The sequence below is a fragment of the Melospiza georgiana genome, chromosome 19 (genome assembly GCF_028018845.1).
Source record: "Melospiza georgiana isolate bMelGeo1 chromosome 19, bMelGeo1.pri, whole genome shotgun sequence".
Lineage (NCBI taxonomy): Eukaryota > Metazoa > Chordata > Aves > Passeriformes > Passerellidae > Melospiza > Melospiza georgiana.
Window position 1 is genome coordinate 12205524 of NC_080448.1, and position 23617 is coordinate 12229140.

Sequence of the window (23617 nt, forward strand, 5' to 3'; positions counted from 1 at the left end):
CTGTAAGATTATACTCTTATAGTAAGAGCCAGTAAAGGACTATTTAAAAAGCCTATTCCCCCAAGAGAGAACATATCTGATATTAAGTGCATTTTGCTGAACACTCTGTATTTTGGGATGTTGAGTGTACAGCAGGCGCTGGGATCACTCGGAGTGGTAATAACACAACCCAGCACTGAGCCCTGCTCACAGAGACATGGACAACATTCCTCATTCCCTTGGAACTGAAGAGCACACAGATATCATTACTGCAAACTACCCCAGACACTCAGTGACAGTCCAGCAGCCCAAATGTCTCTGATCAAACCCTTCCTTACGTGAAACAATGCTCACTGAAGGCTTGGCCCACAAACCTTTAGTGAGCTGAGCAATTGCTGAGCTGGAAATTAGACCCAAGCATCTGTAGTGAGGGGCTGTTGTGAGACCCAGTCAATAAAATATAATAAAAAATAGAAATCAGCTCAAAACCCCACAATACTCCACACCCTGGGTATGCTGAGCATGCATGAGCGCCATCTCACAGGTACACACCTGTCACAGACATTTTTTATGAAAAATCCTTTCTTTAGGATTTGTCCTCCTGAGAAGCTGAGAGGCTTCAGGAACAAAATGTAAACAATGATTGTCTGCTGCTGTGGAATGTAACAGGTGCATCTGTGATTGGCCCATGTTGGTTGTTTCAAATTAATGGCAAATCACAGTCAGCTGGCATGGACAGAAAGTCCAAGACAGAGCCTTTGTTATCGTTCTTTGCCATTCTATTCTTAGCTAGCCTTCTGATCAAATCCTTTCTTCTATTCTTTTAGTATAGTTTCAATGTAATATGTACCATAAAATAATAAATCAGCCTTCTGAAACATGGAGTCAGATCGTCATCTCTTCCCTCATCCTCAGACCCCTGTGAACACGGTCACACACACATGCCGTGGTCTCACTGGTTTTCTTCCCAAGTCAGACCAATAAAACTGTCAGCAAATAAACCTGTCAGTAAACAAAAGTGAAAAGCAGTGCTGAGCTGCCCCCCGAGGGGTGCCCAGGGGCTGTGCCACGTACCCAGGCGCTCGGCCAGGCGCATGTACACGGGGTCCACCCTGCGCATGGTCTTCACCAGGTCCTTCCTGCGGAACCGGATCTCCACCGTGCCCTCGGGCTCCAGGATCCCTCCCCTGCAGGAGAAAACACAAAAGCACTTCTTGTACCTGACCTTGTGTCATCCGACACTAAACTGAATGGTTCAACACCTGCTGGGAAGGACGGGGAGGGAGACAGGACAAAGGGAGAATTGTCACTGTCGTATTTTCTGAAAAATCCCTTTGCCAGGATTTCCTCTCCTAGGAAGCTGAGAAGCTTCAGAGAAAAATGAAAACAATATTATCTCATTTGCTTCTCCTGTATTTTGCTACTTTAGAGACTGTTTATCCACCATGTGAATTGGATGATGTCAGAACTGTGTCAGGCTGTGTCAGAACTCTGGAGAGTCCCAGCTTTTTCAGTAGTATCTTGTTAAGCCTTCTGTAAATATCTGTGATATCTGTATAGTTTAGCATAACATTCTTTAATATAACATAATACATAAAAACAATAAATTAGCCTTCTAAAAACACGGAGTCAGATGTTCAATTCCTCCCCCATCCGGGAGACTGGAGGAATCTTTAGCTCCACTTTCTCCAAGCCGAAAACGCGGATGACATCCCACATGTCCAACCCCATGGAAACCACCCGTCCCAGGGCACGAGGAGTGTCCCAGGCAGAGGTGTGTACCTGCTGTCCCTGTCAGCATACATCTCCATGTGCCTGGGGTTGATGGTGGGGTCGATGACCACCCAGGAGCCGCCGCGCAGCTCGCCCTGCGGCGGGATGTACACCAGCACCGGCTGCCGGTACTCGCGCAGGCCGTCCACGATGTACGCCCCAAACTTCAGCACCTGGTCATACATGTCTGGGGAGGGACACACAGACGGTCAGCACGGCTGGGGAGGGACACACGGATAGTCAGACATGGCTGGGATGGACACACAGACCGTCAGGATGGAAGGGATGGACATAGAGATGGTCAGGAATGGCTGGAGATGGACACAGACACGGTCAGGAATGGATGGGGATGGACACAGACATGGTCAGGATGGATGGACAGGATATAGAGATGGTCAGGAATGGATGGGATGGACACAGACATGGTCAGGAATGGATGGACAGCACACAGAGATGGTCAGACATGGCTGCGGATGGACACAGAGATAGTCAGGATGGATGGACAGGATATAGAGATGGTCAGGAACGGATGGGATGGACATAGAGATGGTCAGAATCGATGGGGATGGACACAGGCACAGCTGGGGATGGACACAGAGATGGTCAAGCATTGCTGGGACAGGGACAAACAGCCTGGAGTCACGGCTCCAGTGACTGGAGGTGCCCTGGGGATGATCCATCCCTGCCTTCCCAGCCCACAAACATTCCCACAGTTTGGGGAATCAGCCTGGCTACGTCTGCACTGCCCAATTTCAGACTCACTACCCCAGACCTCTCCCACAACTCGTGTAATGTGAATAAAATGCACCTAAGGGCAGCAGAGCTCTTCCAGATCTTCATAAAAATGTGTGTGGAGAGGGATGGGGAGCAGCACTCTGCTCTTCCTCCATTAAAATTTGTTTAAGGCACTTTGCTCAAAATTAATAAGAACAACTCCACTGTGTAAAGACAGTACATTGAAAATATCAGCCCCAAAGGTGATTTAAATAAAAGAGAAAAATGGAAGGCAGAAGAATTTCTATGAGATGATATAGTTTCTAATGGATACAGTTTGTAATGGAAACGGGCACTCTTGAATATATATATTTTGTTACATATAATTATATCTACAAGTATTAAATCAAAATACAAGAAATGAAAAATAGTTATTAGGCTCATCTAACCCACCTCTTTGTTCACACAGGACTGTTTCTCCCACAGTGCTTTTGAAAGCTCCCATTTAGAAACCCCAAACAATAAATCTGCTTCTTTAGGGGCATTTCCACAGCCCAACAGATGAGATTTGCCTCAGAACTCAGCCAAACTTCCCCTCCCTCCCCATTAATTTATTGTCACTACCCCTTGTACCACCTGCACAGTGTCTGCTCTCCTTCAGGCTCACCACAAACAGCAGCAGGATTTTCAGTGGGGTTTGTCCTCCTGCAGGAATCCATCTCTCAACACTTCCAACCTCCTCCATAATTTGGGTTTTTGCTTGGACCCTCCCAGTTTGCCTCATTAAAATACCAGTGCAGAGAAAATAAAAGATCTGCATTTATGTACTCACACCTGCTGCAACAGGAATGGTCTGGGAACACTGAGACACTTTTATTCATCTAAAATCCTCCTATCCCTCGAGAAAAGCCAAGGTGCCTTTGTCATTTAACCCTCATTTTAGTGTTAAGCATTAACATGAACATAATTAGGCAATTAACTCTTTGGGAAACACTCTTTTACATTTTATATTAATATAAATAGCTATATATTTAACATATATAATATTTATATATTCATATATTTATATACACAAATATCTATAAATATATATTAGTACCACAGGCACTGATAGGATCTTTCCATTTCATTTCCAAGGTCATTGCTCAAACACCCAGGAAAAGGAATTTCATGTTATTTAAGACGTATCAAATGCTGACAAAAGGAAGAACAATTTATTCCCTCTAATTGGGAATAAACATAAATCCCAGCAGAGACAGTGAAGAGTGAGAACAAACAAAACTCCAACCTTTCCCTTTGTCCTGAGCAAAGAAAAAGACTCAAAAGGGGTGACAAATTTATTACTAATTATACAATTATTTTATTATGTAGTGCTAGTAATAAACCACTTGAAGTACTTTCAGCTAATTCTAGTGTTAAAATAATTTGAATCAAGCAATTATTTTCTTAACTGAATTAATTCTTTACTAGACATTTTTTACTAGTGCTACATAATAAAATAATTGTGTAATTAGCAATACATTTTTCACTCCTGCCACGGGTGTATATTTTACTCAGGTGAAGAGCAGAGAAGAGCAGCACTAATTGTTTGAACAGGGCAGAGGGAGGAGAGGCAGAGGAGCTGGGGGAACCTGATGCACTCTCAGAGCTCCAGGGTGTGATCAGGAAGGGATTTCATTTCCCAGGTGCCAGCAGGTGGTCAGGGAAGTGTTTCTGTGCCTGACGATCCTTTGGGATCCTTCCTGTGCTTGTGCCCGTGGATCCTTTGGGATCCTTTCTGTGCCTGAGGATCCTTTGGGATCCTTTCTGTGCCCATGGATCCTTTGGGATCCTTTCTGTACCTGAGGATCCTTTGGGATCCTTTCTGTGCCTGTGCATCCTTTGGGATCCTTTCTGTACCTGAGGATCCTTTGGGATCCTTTCTGGGCCCATGGATCCTTTGGGATCCTTTCTGTGCCTGAGGATCCTTTGGGATCCTTTCTGTGCCTGAGGATCCTTTGGGATCCTATTTGTGCCTGTGCATCCTTTGAGATCCTTTCTGTTCCCGTGGATCCTTTTCTGTGCCCATGGATGCTTTTGGATCCTTTCTGTGCCTGTGCATCCTTCTTGGGATCCTTTCTGTGCCTGTGCATCCTTTGGGATCCAAAATGTCCTTTTGGATCCTATCCCAATATCATTTGGGATCCTTCCTGTGCTTCCTTTGGGATCCTTTCTGTGCCCATGGATCCTTTTGGATCCTTTCTGTGCCTGTGCATCCTCTGGGATCCAAAATGTCCTTTTGGATCCTATCCCAATATCATTTGGGATCTTTCCTGTGCTTGTGCCCGAGGATCCTTTGGGATCCCTTCTGTGCCCGTGGATCCTTTGGGATCCTTTCTGTGCCTGCACATCCTTTGGCACAGGCACAGGAAGGATGTGCCCGTGCACAACCCAGCATCCAGCCCCACAACCCATCACCCACCACCCAGCCCAGCCTCTCTCCTCTGCTGATTCTTTCCTATTTCTTCTCCTTTTATTTGTTGTTGTTGGGGCTCTGTCCCGGGCAGAAGGGAGCACAGTGGAACCCCAGCCCCCTGGGGGGATCAGGGCTCCCTGTGGGTGGGTTTCCATGTGCTCAGCCCCGCTGCAGGGGGACCCTGGTGCTCATTTCCAGGGAATGCCACGCTCGGGGTGTCCCCGCCGTGGGTCAGCGCCGCCTTGCCCAAACGGAGCCCAAACCAGCCCTGTCAAACGGCTCCTCCAGCACAATGTGCCAGCCACTTCTCCAGCATTTCATTCTCTTTGTGCTCAGGAGCCTTCTGGCCGCAGAAGGGGACACCACCACACCACGAGCTGCCTTCATTTAGGGTGTTTTTTATATATTTATTTCTTTTGCAGCAGGAATTAGACCTCCCAGGCTGACTGGGAAAGAGGGGGTTTAATTTTTTCCCTCTTTTTTTTTTTTTTCTCCTTTTCCTCCCCCTTCACTAATGTCAATTTTCAGCATAGCAAGAGCTGTCTCTAATCTTTTCCTACTCATTACACACAATTTTGGAGTCATTTTACCCACAGTGCAGTTGGCTCCTGGCAGTGTGTTTGTGTGCACTGAGGGGTGGCATAATTGTTTATTTTTCCTCCCTGCATAATCCCCAGCCAGCACTGAAACCAAAACTGCAAACAACTCCCCAAGGGACCCTGAGAGTGTCAGGAGACACCAGCAGCAAGCAGGAGGCTGGAAAATGCAAGGAGCAAGGTGCAAACTGCAATGGCTCTGTCCTGCCCTCCTCCTGCTGCCAGCTGCCTGGAATAACGTGGGCTATGCAATAGAAATATTAACATCCTCGTGCTGCCTGTTCCACACAAGCCCAAAGCTCAAACTCAGCTTCTGAGGAACCCAGCAAGGCCAGACATGACACTTTAAGGTAAAACAATATTTAAGGACTAAATAAGGTAAATAAATAAGCTAAAATTACATCAACAGCATCCCAGTGAGTTGTGTGGCTGGGAAAGCAGCTCATGTAGTGGGTGCAGAATAAGCAAACGGAGCAGAATCCACCCTCAAAGGCAAGGGGTGTTTTCCAGAGGGAAGAATTTTGCCCTCTTTTGCCAACTCCCGCCTTTGCCTCTGCAAACTGAGAGGCTTTGCCTTGTGCCCAGCAGCCTCTGCCACCCTGAGAGCTCCAGTGCTCCCTCACACAGGCAAGAGGCCCTGATCCAATCTTCCACTTCACATTTTACAGCATCAATCTCACACCCCTGGCACTTCACCACACTTCAAGCAGCACTCTGTGGCACCCTGAGCAGCCAAGCCAGAGCCCAAACCAGCCCCAGGACAGCTCCAAAGTGCTGCTTACCTTTCATTCCCCCAGAGAAGCCTCTCCAGTTGGCAAAGACCATCAGGGGCAGCCCTTCCCTGTTGAAGTCCTTGATTGCCTGGGCTGTTTTGAAGGCAGAGTCAGGGAACCACACCTGCCCAGCCTGCTGGATTATCTGGTGGCAAGAAAAATCCACTGTCAGGACTTGCAGCACATTAATGTAAGAGTTAAAACACAGAAAAACCATCAGGAGCTGTGATGTGGGATAAACAACGAGGAACATGGCAGGTGAAATGTGTGGGATCTGCTTGGCCATGGGAAAACTGGGACAATCCTTTTGTCACCAACTTCAGCATTCCCATTAATTCGGCTAAGAAAAGAGTATGGACAGCCTGACACTGTGATGCTGTAAGAGAAAGAAAAGGAGATGGAGAGGAGAAAGCCCTGGAGAGATGAAGCAGGGCCAGGGCTGTGAAACCAGGCAGGGGAACAGCAAAATGTCACAGCAGGAGAGCAGGGAAGGGATTTTTGCTTGTCACATCTGATCCCTGATCCCTGCCCCTCCCTGAGTCAGGGCTGCAGGGAATCTGGGAGTTCCTGGAGGTTAGGAATGTAGGAATGGTCACACAGCAGAGTGCAGGCACTGCCAGCTCCCCAGGAATGGGAACCACACCTGGGGAAAGGAGGGAACTGCACAGGGACACTGGCAGGGGACACACAGGGACAGGGGCACAGGGCCCACCCACCTTGGCCTCCGAGTCCAGGTTTGCAGGATCAGCAGGAATGCTGAGCTCCACCGTCCTCGTTTCCACAGCAACCACTCCTACAGGTATTCCTCCCAGCCTGCAAACAGGTGAGACACTGAAATCCCCACCCCTGCCTTTTTCACACAGCCAAACAGCCAGGGGGCACAAGCAACGGGAGCAGAGTTGGGGCTGGAGAGTTCCAGAGAGGTCACAGCCCTCAAAGCAAAATCTACTCCAAAAGATGAGCACATTCCTATTTAAAAATCAAACAGAATAAACCAAACCCAGATTTTGAGTGGTAAATCTGTGTATCCACCACCCTTCACCTGCCATCACCCAGATTTTGGTACTGGTGGATTTGACAATGAGAAATCAGGGAATCCCAGAAGGGGTTGGTATTTAGAGGGACTTTAAAGAATTGCTGTGTTTTCCCCAGATGTGCAGCTGCAGGGTGACAGCCAGGGGGACAGGGAGCTGGTAAACAATTCCTGTGTTTTCCCCAGAACTGCTCTGCAGGGTGACAGCCAGGGGACAGGGGGCAGGGACAGAGGGATGGACAGCAGAGCAGGCAGCAGGGAAGATCCCAGCTCTGCCTCCCAGGGCAGCCAGCCAGCCCTGCTGCACACAAAGGCCATGGAAGCCACGCTGCCAGGCCAGTCCCAGCAGAGCCCCTCTCCCTCCCCAGGCAGCCCAAGCTGATTTCCCACAGCCAGGGCAGAGACAGGGCCCATGTGCACCGAGGGGCTGAAATATTCCCATTCCCTGTGATGAAGAGTCTGCTGGAACCCCATAATTGCAGGAGCCGTCCTAAATCGGTAACTTATAACTTCTGTATTAGGGCCCATGTGACCTAATAAAGAACATCTTTATCCAAGTATTACAGTTATTTATTGAACTTGAAAACAGCTCAAAACAACTTCTGTTTTCCATAATACTTCATATAAATTTTATCAGGCTAGCACATGAAGATGCTACATCTTGTTTTATAGTGTGTCCCTGGACAAGTTGCCATAGAATAATAAAAGACAATTTACAGCCAACAGCACACATATTCCAAACATACATACGAGAGATGAGTTTTGGCAGCACTTACAGTAACAATCCCAGAAGAATACATTCATATTTGTTTTTTTTTTCAAAGTGCCACTGCTTTTGAAAGGAGTCTGTTTCATTTGTGTTATATATCCCTGCTGTGTGAGAGTCCAAAGCCACTCGGAATTTGTCAGAAGAAAGGAGCTGCAAGTGAAGCTGAGCATGGACAGAGAGCTTCTGGCTTTGCCAAATCATTGATTTCCACCCCTGGCACACTGCTTGGCCTGGAAGCCTTTAAATTATAGAATTATAGAGCCATGGAATGGGTTGGAAGGGACCTTAAAGGTCATCTCATCCCTTTCTTTTCAACTCCTTCTATTAAATATATATACACATAGAGAATGAAATAACCACAGGAATGTTGTGTTCTAGAGAAATGCAAAGCTAACCCAAACTTGATTTCTACAATTGCCTAAAACACAGAACTTACCTTGCTCTCCCCACCACCACTGTCTGTGCCCAGGGCTGCATGATCTCCATGAACGAGCCATGGTCAAAGAAGCCACTCAGCCACTGCCCTTTCTGATCTAAAAGGAAGGGAAAAAAGGGAAAATCAAAAGAGGAAGGAGAGAGGGAAGAAAGAAAACTGAATATCAAAGCAACAAATCAAACTTGCTTTAAAATGCCAGCTGGAGAACATGGCACTGTCTTTTTATTTATTTAATTTTAAATAGATGACAATACAAGGGAACATTAGACAGCTGAGCATTTGTCTGCCTTCAGCCATCATGTCTTATTTCATTTCCTAGTCTGCATAAAGACAGCAATTTATCAGCAAAAGCATCATTTATTGTTAAACGATGGGGTTCTGAGAGCAGAGGGACTTCCCGTGCTTTTAAATAAATAACTCTGCTTTTTTCAAGACTACAAACATTTGTCAAAAGGCAGTAAAGTCATTAAAGATGGTTTTCAACACATCTATTTCTATTTTAAAACTTATCTCATATTCTTCTCTTGATCCTGCCTAATCTTTCTTTGAAAGAAGGAATGCTGCAGAAACCCAGGAACTAAATACGAAAATTTCGATTGTATTTCAGAATCGGTTACACAAATCACAATTCTGTGGGGCAGCTGCCATGCACTGGGGTTTTGGGAAGCTCTGTATAAAAATAACCCACAAAAAAATCCCCCCAAAACCCCAAATCCCTCCCAGCTTCACCCCCTGGCACGGAGCTCCTGAGGAACTCTTCCCTCCGCTTCTGCAAACCCAAGCCCAAAACCAATTAAAAAGTGGAGATCCGAGCACGCTAACCTCTGCTGACTTAAACAGGATGGAGAGTGTTTTATCAAGCCCAAACTTGTAATTACTGTGTTCTACATTCCTTGCCTCTGTGGCCCCACTGTAAAATGTGACCATCCATTTCAGAATTATCTCTTTATCGCGAGCCCGAAGCTGATCGTTGAGATTCTGGCCTCGTGTCGGGCGTCACTTTGAAGAATATCACGGCAATATCTCCTCTAATAAATGGCTTTAACTTTTCACCTAGGAGATATCTGCTTTAACTTATCACAGGGAATCATCTGCTTTCCTCAACGCTTCCACTAAATTAAAATCTGAAGTCACTCGATTTGGAGGCCGGCGTTTGCGGCGCCCGGACAGCTGGATGAATTGCTTGAGAGATGATGAAAAAATATTATCCAAAACCAGAAAACTTAGTTTATCACAAATCTCATTTCAGCCCCCCAAACTCATTAATAACAGCGGGAGTAATGGTCACCCAGTTTGCAGCTTGTACCTACACAAGGCTGCACAACCCCAGTGGTGCCAACACAACAACTCCCCAAGATCTGCAGGAATATTGTGATTCCTTAAACAGACCCTCTGTGGATGGACTTTACCCTAAATCATAAAAAAAATCCATAGAAGTACCTATTCTCAGTAAATAGATAATCCATAAAAGTATGGTGTCCTTGAGCACTCAGGATTTACATGCTACTTTTAAATATTGTTTATAAATAATATTATTGATTAATATTATTATGCGTAAATATTTATATATTCTAGCCATATTGCTCAGAACTAATTATTTTACAGAATCTGAAATATATTTGGGTAGCAGACACGTGGCAAACAGCCTTGGAACAAGGTGAGTTGCTGCATGTCCTGGCCTTACTTGGGTTGGGGCGTCCAGCCAGCATCCAGCGAGGGTCGTAGGGGGCCTTGGTGGGAACAAAGTCAATGGTTCTGTCTATGGGATCCTTGGCCTTCAGGATGGGCACAGGGCTGTGGATAGTCTAAGGGAAAAAGGGAAACACAGAAGGAAGTGAGAGCCCCATTCCCAAAACCCTGCAAACACAGCAAACAGGGGCACCTGGCAGGCCCAGGAATTACCTTTGGCATGTAGGAAAGCCACTGCAGAATGGTGTAGACCCCTTCAAAGTCATCACACACAGTGCCATGGGTCACCCCGTTGTTGTGCATGATCTGGATCCCTCCCAGCTGGTTGTTGGAGGTGTAAACTTCCCGTCCAAGCACCTGGGGCAAGAGAAATGGGAGAGCCATCAGGGCTGGGGTGTGAGCAGGAGGTGCTGGCCAAGGAGGGACACACAAACCCAGCCCTGCAGCACCTCAGCATCACCTGGAAATGGAAAGGATGGAGCAAACCTCTCCCAGCGCAGCTTCCCAAGCCCTGTGTGCAGCTAAGAGCTGCTGAACATGATCCCCAGTGAACAGAGGGCAGGGTGGGTGGGATACTGGGAAGGAATTTTTCCAGGGGAGGCCCTGGCACGGGGTGCCCAGAGAAGCTGTGGATCCCTGGAAGTGTCCAAGGCCAGGCTGGACTGGGCCTGGAGCAGCCTGGGATAGTGGAAGGTGTCCCTGCCCATGCCAGGGGTGGAATTGGATCTTTAAGGTTCCTCCCAGCCCAAACCATTCTGATTCTATGATACCCAAGGGGAATGATACCAGTGGGGAAACTGAGGCAGTTTTCCCCCTCCCCAAGCAGCAGTGTGACCAAAGCTCCTGAGTGCTGAGCCCAGCTCAGCTCACTAATCCCAAAGTGCTCCAAGAAAACTGTGGTTGGATGTATTTAAATGAATAACTGGGGGGGAAAACCAGACAAAGGCCCATGAGCTCCTGAGAGAGGCTAGCCAGAGGCAGGCTGGGGCTGCTCATTCCCTTGCACAGCTCCATCTCTAATCTGAGCCTGGGCAGCACAGCTCTTTTCTCATTCTCCTGCTGTCTCTTCCCATTTGCCCTCTCCCTGACTGATACACTGATCTCTCGGTCACTTGGCTTTCTGCTCCACTGACTCCATATTACTAATAACACCTCTGCCACGGCCAGTTTACCTCATGAAGGCAGGAGCACATCATTACAAAATAAACTCATAACTTTGACATTCCAGCAAATACACGCCGTTTGTTATTTTTATGGGTTGAGTCTTTCTAACAGACAGAGGACATTACACACCTGCTTCATTTGGATCTTCAAAACCCCCTCAAACACACAGCACCAGCCTGGCCTCCCCCAAACACCCAGCACAGCTCACTCTGGGCACTGAGGAGCTGGCACATGCCAGCCAAGGTTTATGTACAGAAAAAACCGAGGCACAGATGTCACAAACCTAACCCCAAATACAGAATTCAGGGTGTGTTTTAGCACAGGGATGTTCCTGGCTCTCCCTTCTGAGCTCCAACACCTTCCTCCTCCTCCTCTAACAGAATCAGCGCCAAGCAAAGCCGTGGTAGAGAAGACAGCAGCACAGATTTAGGTTCAAGGATAAGAAAAGCCCAGGCCTCCAGATGCCAGGCACAAGCCTAGCTAAACGCTTCCCACAGAGGAAAATAAAAATAAAGAGGATTTAAACTGTCCCTCTCTGAACCAATGCAAACGCATGTACATGCAAAACGGGCCTCTGCTCCTGCTTATCTGGAGACTCTGCAGACAGCTCAGGTTTAGCACTGCTGACAGGCAATGAAACAGCCTAACATAGCACTGCTCTCACCCTTAAATCCCTTTTTGGAGATGCAGATAAACACACAGCTCCCTCTCTGAGTGCTGCAGCCCTTCCAGCAGAGCCTGGGGCAGGGGGAGAGCCCAGAGCAGGAGGGAGCCGGGCAGAGGGAGCCCAGCTGCAGGGAAAGGTGCTGTGAGGAGAGCCCGAGCTGGGACTGGGATGAGCTGGAGGAGCACAGGTGAGAGGGACAGAGCCCTTGTGAGAGGGGACAGTGCTCTGAATCACAGAGCCCTCAGCACAGCATGGGCTGCTCCATCCCCTGCCTGGCACTGGGGCTTCAGGAGGGCTTGGGAGGATCATGGAACCGAGAATGGTCTGGCTGGGAAGGGACCTTAAACCCTTCCCATGAAGGAATTCCTCCCAGTGTCCAACCTGTATCTCCTCTTGTGCTGCCATTTGTTACCCTGGAGAAGGCTTCCAAAATATTCCAAAATACTTGGGGCAGTGTTGCCAACGCTGAGTTCATCAGATCTTCAAAAAGCCCATGAGGAAATCACATTTCTTGTTATTTCAGAGGATCTTTTGGCAAGCACGAGCAGAGCCAGGATTCCAACAGCCTCTAAAGGATGGTCCTCAACAGGTTCATAGGCCCATCATGTGCATATAAATAATTTTCCAGCACTCCAACCCATGCTGAGCAGCTGCTTTCCCCTCTCAGAACCTGAGCTGCTGGAGAGTTGGGACTTTCCCTGCAAAGCTAGGCTGGCTCATCTGTTTCACCCAGGCTGAAAGATCTGAAAACATGACAGCTTGGAGGGCTTGAATGGGAATCATTATGTAACGTAAGTGCTGTTATTATTCCAAGCATATCATGTGTTCATATCAAATATAAGTGCCAGATTTTTATCCAAATAATTTCAATAATTGCAATTCCCATCCCACAATTTATATTGTCTGCCAGGAACACGAAGCAGGAGAGGCATATGCACGTCCTATAAATAGCCTATTTTTCATAAACAGGCAGAAATGATGGGAATGAATGTCTCATCAGAAAAAATGTAGGAACACAATGCAGGAACTTCAAACCTGACTGCTATTATGTGCAGCCAAGCCTCGACAGAGCTCAGTGCTCATTTCCAGCTCTTCCCTCACACGGATCACACATTAGAGGGGGAAAAGCAGCAAGAGGGAAGAGAGCACAGAATGCAGAGCCCCGTGCCTGGCACTGGGAGCACAGACAGCTCCTCTCTGCCCTTCCTGCATTGCTAATCCTGGCTCTGTGCAGTTCCTGCACTCGGAATTTACGAGCCTGCCGTGGGGGACCCTTCTGACTGGGGAACAGATTGGCTCGGTCTAATGCTTGGAGATTATTAAAGGCAGAGCTATACTCCACTATCAAGTCTACAGATCTTTTATTTAGAAGATATGGTGCTCTAAATGCACAAAGAGCTCCCTGTCACCTTCACATTAAAGCCCCTAGTGCCTGGTAAATGGAATTATATAGCTGTCATCTCCTTTCCCCAAAGTTTTAAGAGTACAATGGGCTCATTTTTTCCCACTCCATCCCAGCTTCAGAACTAAGAGACCTACTTTGTATTGATTTAGAGTCTCGGAAATAAATAAACCTGCTTCTCCAATGTGATTCACAAGAAATTCATGATACACTATTGCATGATATATTTCAAGCTGCAGCCCCGGCTCTTTTTTCCCTTTGGTGAGTGATGGGGGAGGTGGGAGCTGGGGGGAGGTGGGGAGCTGACAGCCTGATGGTTATTGGGGATGGCTCCTGACTGCAAATCCAGGGGCAGGTCCTGCTGGTGGAGTCCTTCCCTGCTTCCATTTGGTGAGATCAGAGGGGAAAGGGGCAAAAAAGCAACTGCACTTCAGCAGGGCAAGGTGCAGCCAGGTGCTCGTGGAAATGCAGCTCCTGCTCCTCCCAAGCCTCCTCACAGACACACAGGGAGCAGGGCTCCACAGCTGGTCACACACACCACTGGTTGTGTCTGTCTGTCTGTCTGTCTCCATCACACAATTCTGGTGGGAAGGTTTTCCCACCTTGCGGTTACTGAGGAAAATTTCTGAGCTGCAGCAGAAAAATCAGGTTTTGCCATCTTGAGGGCTGAACTACAAACTCGAGATCAGACAGGCTCCAAATGACCTCTAAAGTATCTGCTGTACGTATTAAAAATAAAAATTAATTTGGGAAGAAAATCAGCTGGGAAATGAGAACCGAACAACTTTTCATTCGACCCAAAAAATTCCTGAGGAGAAGCCCATCCAAACTGATACTTTTCCTGAAGAGCTCCAGTTTCAGTGAAGTGGCATTTCCAAATGAAAAATGTCTTGTCAAAACCCTCGTGCCCCTCTCTCCTCTCCCTGCGTGTGTTTTGCTCAAGGTCACTCCCTCAGCAAAAGGGAGTAAATCAAAAGGACTCAATTCACTTTGCAAACTAAAATTACAGCCCCTCTTCTGCATGGTGCCAACACCCATAAATCCCACCTGTCCCAGCCAGGGGTTCCCTAATCTGGATATGAACCCCATAAACAATACCAATGGCTGTCTCCAACGCAAAGATCTTGGTCATTTCCTTTGTCACCTTCTGGACCCTAGAGAACCTTTGGGACCCTGTTACTGAGAGACCCTGGGGCACAGGCTGCAGTGCAGGGACCTCTTCACCAGCACACTGAAACTCTGCTCACTTTGCAGTCTGAGTTTAGGTTCAGTCATGAGAAATGCTCCAATGCAATTCTCTGCAGTTCCCACCATGTGTCCAGAATCACAGGGAATTTCTACAGAAAACACCCCAGGCTGCTCACCCCAATGTGCCCCCGGGGACAGCCCAGGAGGGATGGTCTGGATCAAAAATTCTGGGATGTTTTTGAAAAGTTCAGCTCCTGTGGAACATCAGGGAGCAGAGTTAATGCTCCGGTGAGAACACAGCCTGCAGGACCCCAGGAGCTGGGACACAGACCTGGGGAGGAGATTTGGACAGGCAGAATATGGGCCATGATGGTAAACTCATGTTTAGCAGAATTAAACACACACAGAGCCCCCACCCACACAGATAAACTGAGCCAGATCTGTATTAAAAATGATAGAAGGAGGGAGAATAAAAAAAGTCAACAGAAATCTATTAGACTTTGCTCCCTAAGCAAACACCAAGGGACTGATAATGGCATGCCTGGAACGTAAATTGTCTCTAATGGGAACAATACACAAATATCACCACTTAAAGAAAGGCAATTAAAACAAAAATGCAGCCACGGAGGGTGAGGGTGGTTGTTTATCTGCACTGAGGCCAGGCATCCATCCTGCCTGCATGCACTGCTCCACGCAGAGCAGGAGAACACAGCCTCCATCCTGGGCCCGCCCTCATCCTCAGCACCCAGGGCAGAGCAGGGGAGCCTGTGCTGCTCCCCAGGACAACCTTGGGCAGCCCCAACCTCCACACAAGGAGCCAACTCTCGATGCTGGTGAGTGCTCGTTTCTGGTTGACATTCCCAGCCCTCCTGGCTTAGCATTCTCCAGCACCCTGCACCCATACAGATCTCCCAACAGTCCTGCTGTGCCACTACAGAATGATTCATATCATGCATTAATAATTATAATGCTCCTTTGAATGACAGGGCTGGCACTTGCTGTTCTAACTCACATGATTGCTCTCACATGATTGCTTTGATCTAATCCCAGGACTGGAGTCATCTTGAGCAGATACTGAGCTATCCCTGCCTTGAATCTCAAAAAAAAAAAAAAATAGCTTTCCACAGTACAAACCCCAAACAGCATCAGGCTCACAGGGCTTTTATTTATTTTTGCAGATTGTGAAATTGAAGGGTAAATATTGCTGTTGGCAATCACTCCCCAGGCTGTGTGAGCCTCCTGTTCCTCCCTGAGGAGCCTGAGAGCTGCCCAGACCTCTCTCACAGCCCCCTGAGCAGCCCTGACCTATTGTCTCATCCTGTTCTGTGAATCCCAGAGCATCCAGAACGTTCTGCAGCACAACTCAGGACCGAATCAAAACCACAAAGATATTCTCTTCTGGCCTCGTGCAAAGGAATCCAACAAGACCAAACAACTTTTTTTTCTTTTTTGACCCATTCTGGTCAGAAATGCCACCCCATGACCAGGCAGGGAGATGAAGCCCAAAGTGCTGAACTGTGCCTTGAATGTTTCATATTTCAGTTTGTGACCCCTCATCCTCCCTGCAGAGTCCTGGCAGGTGGGGTTTGTCCAGCTCACCCCTGGTGCTCTGAGCAAACCACGGGGAGCACAGGGCAAGTCAAGACCAGAGGGCTTGGGGGAAAATAAAGCTAAAACAGGAGGGAAACAAACCAGGGCTGGTCAGAATTCTGTCACCTCTGGCAGCTTCGGGGCAGCTCTTCATCACCCTCACAAAATGAACTGTCTGACAGCCTGGCTGAACATCTACATAACAAACTGATAGGAATCCTGCTCCTGAAAGTCTCAGCTGAACCTGGCTTCCCTCAGGAAAAGCCCAGAACACCCATCTGCAGGGAAAATGTGACTGAAAGCCACTATTTGTTTCCATTAACACAACAGCCTCCTAGACGGGATTTCTTTTAAACACAAAAGACAAGGAGGAGCAAACTGATTAAAAATAGGTCAGAAGCAGACTCTGGAACATCCTTGGGGTGGCTGAAATGGAACACAGCCCTGGAAGCAGTGCAGGAATGGGGAATGCCAGGCTCTTTGGTCTGACTTCCATCAAAAAGAAAAGCCATGGAAATGGAGGTGCTGGTGCAGGGCACAGCACGTCAGGTCTGAAATCACCCCATGCTCAGGTTATCACGAGGCAAGGGAGGGAGGGAGGAAGAAGAGGAGGAAGGTTCGGGGGCAGAAAAAGGAGGAGGCAGGGGAAGTTAAAAAAAAAAAAATAAAAATCTCTGCCTCAGCAAAAGTTTTCATTAAAATTTTAGACAAATGATCTCTGTGTCCTTCTCCCATGCTGCCTGGGGCTCCATGCTATTTCTATGCAAATAACAACCTCGTGGTTTATATCTTATTATTTCCACCGGAGCTGCGGCGACATGACCCGAGACGTGTGTGAGGTAGAGACAGCGCCAGAGAGAGAGGGAGAGAAAGAGAGGGAAGGGAGGGAGGGAGATGGAGTGGCTGCTCGCTGAAGTGTGAAAAAATATTGTCAGGAGTGAGCAGCAAGAACAAAAAAAAAAAGAGGAAAAAAAAAAAAGAAAAAATTGCAGGGATAACGTGTTTATTTCAGCCCCTCTCCCCATGTGAACCAGCATCTTTTAAAATTCATTGGGCATCAGGCGATCATGCACAATCCATCTGCTTTCACTTTATCATTTGCATTTCATGCCTCCTGGCTTTTGATGTGCTGATACTTTGATGCAGTCAGGAGACGCGCATTATCATTATTTCAATTTGCAGGGGGGTCAGCGGGCTCGGCACAGCGCGGCACACGCTCACCCCGAGCAGGGAAATGGCATTTCCACCCCTCCAGCCACCCCCTGCTGCAATGCTCTGGGGACACAAAAGGGGCAGGGGAACACGGCCCTGTGTGCCCTGCGCTGGCACTGGGAGCGTGGCACCTTCACCTGGGCACGGGGACACAAAGACAGCTCCACCATAGAACCCTGCACATCCCTGTGAAATGCTCTGGGGACACAAAAGGGGCAGGGAAACATGGCCCTGTGTGCCCTGCGCTGGCACTGGGAGCGTGGCACCTTCACCTGGGCATGGGGACACAAAGACAGCTCCACCAGGGGAACCCTGGTGCATTCCCTGCCAGGGAAGGGCTGGAGGGAGCTCCAACCCAGCTGTCTCCCCAGGATGTGCCCTGTGCATGTGAGGAGCCAAGCCCAGAAGGCACCAGGAGCTGCAGCTGCAAGTGACACTGACCTTGAGCTCATCATCTGAGTTAGAGGTCACCCCTGGCTCTGGCAGCTGGACCTTTCCCTCTACACCTAAACCCTCAGGCTGCTTTTACATAATGATAATGAACGAGACCAGCAACAGCTCTGGCTGCACATAATGTTCGTCACCATTCCCCTCTGCTCCCTTTGTAAATTAGAAAGAATCCAGCGTTTCACAGGGGAAAAAATAAAATGAAACAACTTCCCAGAAAGCCCTGCCTGCTCTCTGAAAGCCCGATTGTCTCCATTGCTGCAGGAACAGTTTTGTGCTGCACGTTCTGCTGGCGGACAGGAGACATTTTGAAGATGTGCTTGCATGGATCAGCATCCACTGCTTGCTTCAGGTCAGCCAGACTGAGCTCAGACATTCCAGGCTAGCCCTGGACACCAGCTCCCTGCTTCAAACACATTTCTGGGACACAACTGCAGCTGGATCCCTCCAGGAAGCCCTGAGCAGAACTGCAGGCACTGGAAACTGAGGATCTCTGAAGGAGCAGATACCACACACACCCAGGAGAGAGGGGACTGGTCAAGGGCAGGTGAACACTGCTGGGGCAGGCTGGGAAAGCTGGGGAGGATGCAACAGGGTCCTCCCTCACCTTCAGGCAGGTAGAGGTTCAGAGCCGGCACAAGCATACCAACATCCCAACAGAGCGGGGAGGAGGGGAAGGGACACACAGGATCATTGAGCCCACTGAAATTCACAGAAAGGGACACACGGGATTGTTGAGCCCACTGAAATTCACAGAAAGGGACACACAGGATCATTGAGCCCACTGAAATTCACAGAAAGGGACACACGGGATTGTTGAGCCCACTGAAATTCACAGAAAGGGACACACAGGATCATTGAGCCCACTGAAATTCACAGAAAGGGACACACAGGATTGTTGAGCCCACTGAAATCCTCAGGACGGGATAAATCCCCCCACAGAAAGCAGCTCATTCCGCCTGTGCCTGCTGGCAGAGGTCAGGTGCTTAAACCAGTCCATACCCTTAATTTTTAAGCGCCTAAAATTCAGTGGGATTAAAGCAGTCCTGTGCAAACAGGCACTGAGAGCAGGGGCAGGGAGTGCAGTTAAACCTGGAAGAGGGGAGAGCTGAACAGCCTGGCCCTGCCATCTGGGAAACTCTGCAGGGCCCCAGCAAGTGACAGCTGGAACCAGGCAACTCACTGCACTCCAGCAAGCACTAAACTGACTCAATTTCTTTTTAAAGGCTGGATCTTCAAATGCCTCTTTTCCTCCCATTGATGCAGGTGTGTGTGATGTGTGTAAGAGATCTAACTGAGGGTGCTGCAGCCTAGAGTTGATAGGATCAATGCTTCATTTTCTGCAGAGCCCCCTTTATTCAGGAGAATAATTCAACAAGAGCCTGTTTTCCTTTATCTCCCATTGTCAGGCAGGCACTCCTGGAAACACAGCTTGCCATGGAGTACAGGCACCCCAGGTGCTGAGAGTGCCTGAGAACAAAGCTGCTCGATGGGGAAGGGCACTCACAGCACACAGCCCCAACTCAGGGAAACAAAGCCCTCGGGGACAGCCATGGAGCAGAGTGGGCTGGGAGCTGTGTCTGCACCAGGCTGCAGCCTGGGGGATTAATGGGCTTGGGGCAGCAAGGGACAAGAAAATCTGCCTCTGGAGTGGGGGAAAAAAAAGAGCCACTTTAGCTGTGAGGCTGTAAGTTTTCTTTGTAACAGCCCCAGTTATTCCTCCTGTCCCCACAGCTGAGGTTTCCAGCAGGAGATCTCACTCCCAGCCTGGAAAATCAGCGTCCAAGCTCCTGAGGTTCAGTGCTCCCCAGAACTAACACAATGCTAGGGCTGGCTGGAATTCAGGGGACTGTGGGCCATGTGTTTTGGAGCAGGAACTTCCAGACACCAGGACCAGCCCTGGTTCCCCTCACAGCCCTCAGAGGGTGGGAGAAGGCCCTGCCTGGGATTCAACCCATGCCCACAACTGTCACAGCCATCTTTTTATGGAAAATCCTTTCTTTAGGACTTTTTCCTCCTGAGAAGCTGAGAGGCCTCAGGAACAAAATGTAAACAATGATTATCTGCTGCTGTGGAATGCAACAGGTGGATCTTTGATTAGCCCATCTTAGATGTTCATAATTAATGGCCAAACACAGCCCAGCTGGCTTGGACAGAGAGTCTGAGGCAGCTGCCTTTGTTATCATTCTTTCTGATTCTATTCTTAGCTTAGCTAGCCTTCTGAGATGAAACCTTTTCTTCTATTCTTTTAGTATAGTTTTAATGTAATATATATCATAAAATAATAAATCAAGCCTTCTAAAACATAGAGTCAGATCTCCGTCTCTTCCCTCACCCTCAGACCCCTGTGAACACCATCACACACACCCTCTGTGGAGAGCTGCTCTCCTGCTTCAACCCACACCATGCCAGAGTCCATGAGCACCCTGAGGGCTCTGAGAGCTGAAATGCAGGGACTCACCTTGTTGAGGGCCCCACAGCCCGTGAGGATGATGTGGGAGTTCTCCACCTGGATGGTTCTCTGGCCCAGCCGCACGATGTAGGCCCCGATCCCGATCGCCCGACACGTCACCTGGGAAAAAAAGGGAAAAAGGGAAAAAAAGGAAAAAGCAACGGCATTGATTTCTGTCTCTCCACACAGCCACAACCTATTGATTCAAACACTGAGATAAAACTAGGTGTGTTTGTAGTACAAGGCCATGAAATCTAGTCTCGCTGGAAAATTCCAGAATCCGTTGCTTTGTAAAGCACAGGATCTGAACATAAATGTGTTTTATAAAAAAGACAAGCAGCAAGACTGAGAAAATGCGAGGCCAAATGCCTGAAGTGTTTTAGATTGAGTGTGGAGGGGACCCAGCCCTGCACTGGTGCCAGGAGCATTGCTCAAAGCCTACAGAAGCCCATTTCCATCAGCCAGAAGGCTGATCCCAGATGGATGCTTGGGATATCATCACAGGATTTTTAGCTGAAACAGACAATACATTTGAAGAATAGAAAGCAGTGGGGGATTACCAAGCTGATGGTGATAACACTATCATAGGCTAAAGATGATTCTCCAGCAATCATGCCAGATGCTCTGAGGTTCTCTACTCCAAGCCCGTCCTCCTTGCCGATAATATCCGTTATCTTGTACCTGAGGGAGACACACACAGCCCCTGAGCCACAAGGTCCAGTGATTTGCTGAATCAGTTTGCTACAAAGAAAATGGAAAGTGACTAAATATCATTAAGGCTCCAAGGGGAAATGTGCATGAAGCCCGGGCAGGGGCTGTGCAGGGCCTGTCCTGCAGCACCATGGAGCCTTCCCACAGGAGCAGCACTGCAAGGGGAAAGGCCAAGGGAGAGGGAGGCCTGGGGAAAGTGTCCTGTCATTCCCAAAGGGCCTGAGGAGCAGGCTGATTAATAGGAAAATTAAGGAAGGGAAAGGGAATTACAAAAGGAAGGGAATGCAGACAAAGGGAAAGATAAAAACAAGGATTACAACAAGGCTCTCACCTTTTCTTCACTTCCTTCTCCCATGCTCCATCCCCTACCCCAGGGAATGCCCCAGCTCTGGGAGGATAAGGACATGCCCTGCATGCCCCAAGGATGAACAGAAAGCTCTCCATTCCTACCTGGACTCTCCATTTTCCTCCACGTGCTCACAGTGAACAGAGTTCAGGGCACTGACTTTCTTGTAGTCTTGAGGAGTCAGGTACAGGTATTTGTATCCCTGCAGGGAAAAACAGCTCATTCATCCCAGTCCCACCTGCAGCCCCTTCCTCATCCCCTGCAACCCCTTTCAGAAACAAACTTCCACAGAGTGATAAGAATATCCTCTCAATATTGGAGATGCAGCTGAGGCCAGTGAAAGCTGGGAATGGTGCAATATTTAGCACTAACTCCTTCTAGATGCCAACCTATTGTTTGGGAGATGGTAAAACCCTGTCATGGAATGGTTTGGGTTAGAAAGGACCAGGTTACTCCCAGCCTCATCCAGCTTAGCACTGGGCATTTCCAGTGTTCTACATCCAGTACTGAGGAGAACCTTGGATGTGCCACTCTGAAATCTTTACCCTCACCTCTGCTAGAAGAGGTGCTGTGACAGTTACATTTTCTGGAAAAACCTTTTTGCTTAGGATTCTTTTCCTGGGAAGCTGAGAAGTCCCGGAGAAAAAGGAAAACAATATTATCTCACTGCTTCTCCTGTGTTTTGCTGCGTTGGAATGTGTTTGGAGATTGCTCCATTAGTTTCATGTGAATCATTTTAACTTATTGGCCAATCACAGCCAAACTGTGTGGAAGCTCTGGAAAGAGCCACGAGTTTTCATTACTATCTTTTTAACCTTCTGTAAGTATTCTTTCTGTATTCTTTAGTATAGTTTAGTATAGTATTCCTATATTCCTTTATATATTTATATATCCTATATATTTTAGTATAGTATAGTATCGTGTCATAAAATAATAAATTAACCAAACTTCTACGAACATAGAATCAAATTCATCATTCCTTCCTCTGCCTGGGGAGCAAATACAACAAGGTGCTATCAAAACAAGCCTGCTGTGGGCTGCTGCAGTGTTTCCCCCACCTTGTAGGGGTTGTCGGGGTCCTCCCAGGCCACGTGGAACATGTGCCGGATCTCCTCGGCCAGCCCGATCCTGGCCCCGCTGTTGGCAGCCACGTAGATGCGGGGGATGCCCTGGGCCCGGGCCAGCTCCGAGGCCCTGAGGAACAGCACGTCCTCCTGGGGCCCAAAGGAGCCGATCTTGTACGTGATGTCGTTGCCTATGACAATGATGTCCCGGCCCTCCGGGTACTCGGGTGTCTTCAGGGTCATCTTCCAGGCCACCATCCCGATCTGCAGGCCAGGAGAAGAGAACGGCACTAAATGAATGCTGTGTCCTCCAGGTGCGAGAGGAAAGAGTCACACAGGAATTCTCTGGGACTTGGCGCATTTTCCTGGGGGTGACAGCAGCTCTGATGGGCTCTGCCAGTGCACAGCACAGCTGGAAGCACTTGATGCTTCCCACACTCCTTGGAGCACGTTCTGCACTGCTCTCACGCCACCAGGACACTCACACTGGTTCTCCCTCTCCCCTTTCAGGGGTTTATCACAGGTCCAACACTTCCCTCTCACAGGCAGCTGTGCATTCCCTGTGCTCCCAGGGTGAGCTGGGATGTGCTGCTGCACAGCCTTCCCAGGTGTCACCCCACATCCTCATCCCCCTCACCCAACCCTCATTCTAACCCCCTTTTTATTTCATTGCTATCTCAAATACCCTTTTCATTCCTTCCTCTCTTCCCTTTTCCCTTCCCCAGTTTCACAGCAGCTCCATCCCAAATCCACCTGGCTAAGCAACGCCTTTTGCCACACATTTTTCTTTCCCAAAAAATCACTGATCTCTGCTGGCCCATCTCTGGGAGGATCAGCAGAATCCCTCCCTGCCCTGCCTGCCCCATCCCATCTCCTGGAGGATCAGCATCCATCCCTCAGGCAGCGCTCGGGGCTCCGAGTGCCATTAACAGATGGGAGCAGCAGCATCCCTTGAAAGCCACATGCATCACCCAGTCCCCGCCTGCCCAAGGATCATAAGCCCTGAGTACACATTCCTCAAGCCGATTGCACATCCTCTGCAATCAGCAGGGCTGAGGCTCTCATTGTGGAGCCTCGGAATTCTGAGCATGATGAACTAAAGCGGGAGGGGGAGAGGCAGCAGATAGATCTGTGCCATTTAATCCACATCCAAATGG

The 23617-nt window shown here is 48.5% G+C and overlaps 1 protein-coding gene across 2 annotated transcripts in view; it reads right to left on the minus strand.

Annotated features, from left to right (window-relative positions):
- The window catches only part of ACACA (acetyl-CoA carboxylase alpha), a 100432-nt gene that overhangs the window by 10508 nt on the left and 66307 nt on the right, over positions 1–23617 (minus strand). For both annotated transcript variants that reach the window (XM_058037794.1, XM_058037793.1), the window contains 11 exons: positions 22455–22724; positions 21501–21598; positions 20900–21020; positions 20349–20459; positions 10431–10574; positions 10213–10333; positions 8529–8625; positions 7007–7103; positions 6300–6435; positions 1762–1939; positions 1054–1166 (listed from right to left, as the gene is read on the minus strand). In XM_058037794.1, the coding sequence (XP_057893777.1) occupies positions 1054–1166; positions 1762–1939; positions 6300–6435; positions 7007–7103; positions 8529–8625; positions 10213–10333; positions 10431–10574; positions 20349–20459; positions 20900–21020; positions 21501–21598; positions 22455–22724 (1486 nt within the window). The remainder of the gene's footprint in view (positions 1–1053; positions 1167–1761; positions 1940–6299; positions 6436–7006; positions 7104–8528; positions 8626–10212; positions 10334–10430; positions 10575–20348; positions 20460–20899; positions 21021–21500; positions 21599–22454; positions 22725–23617) is intronic.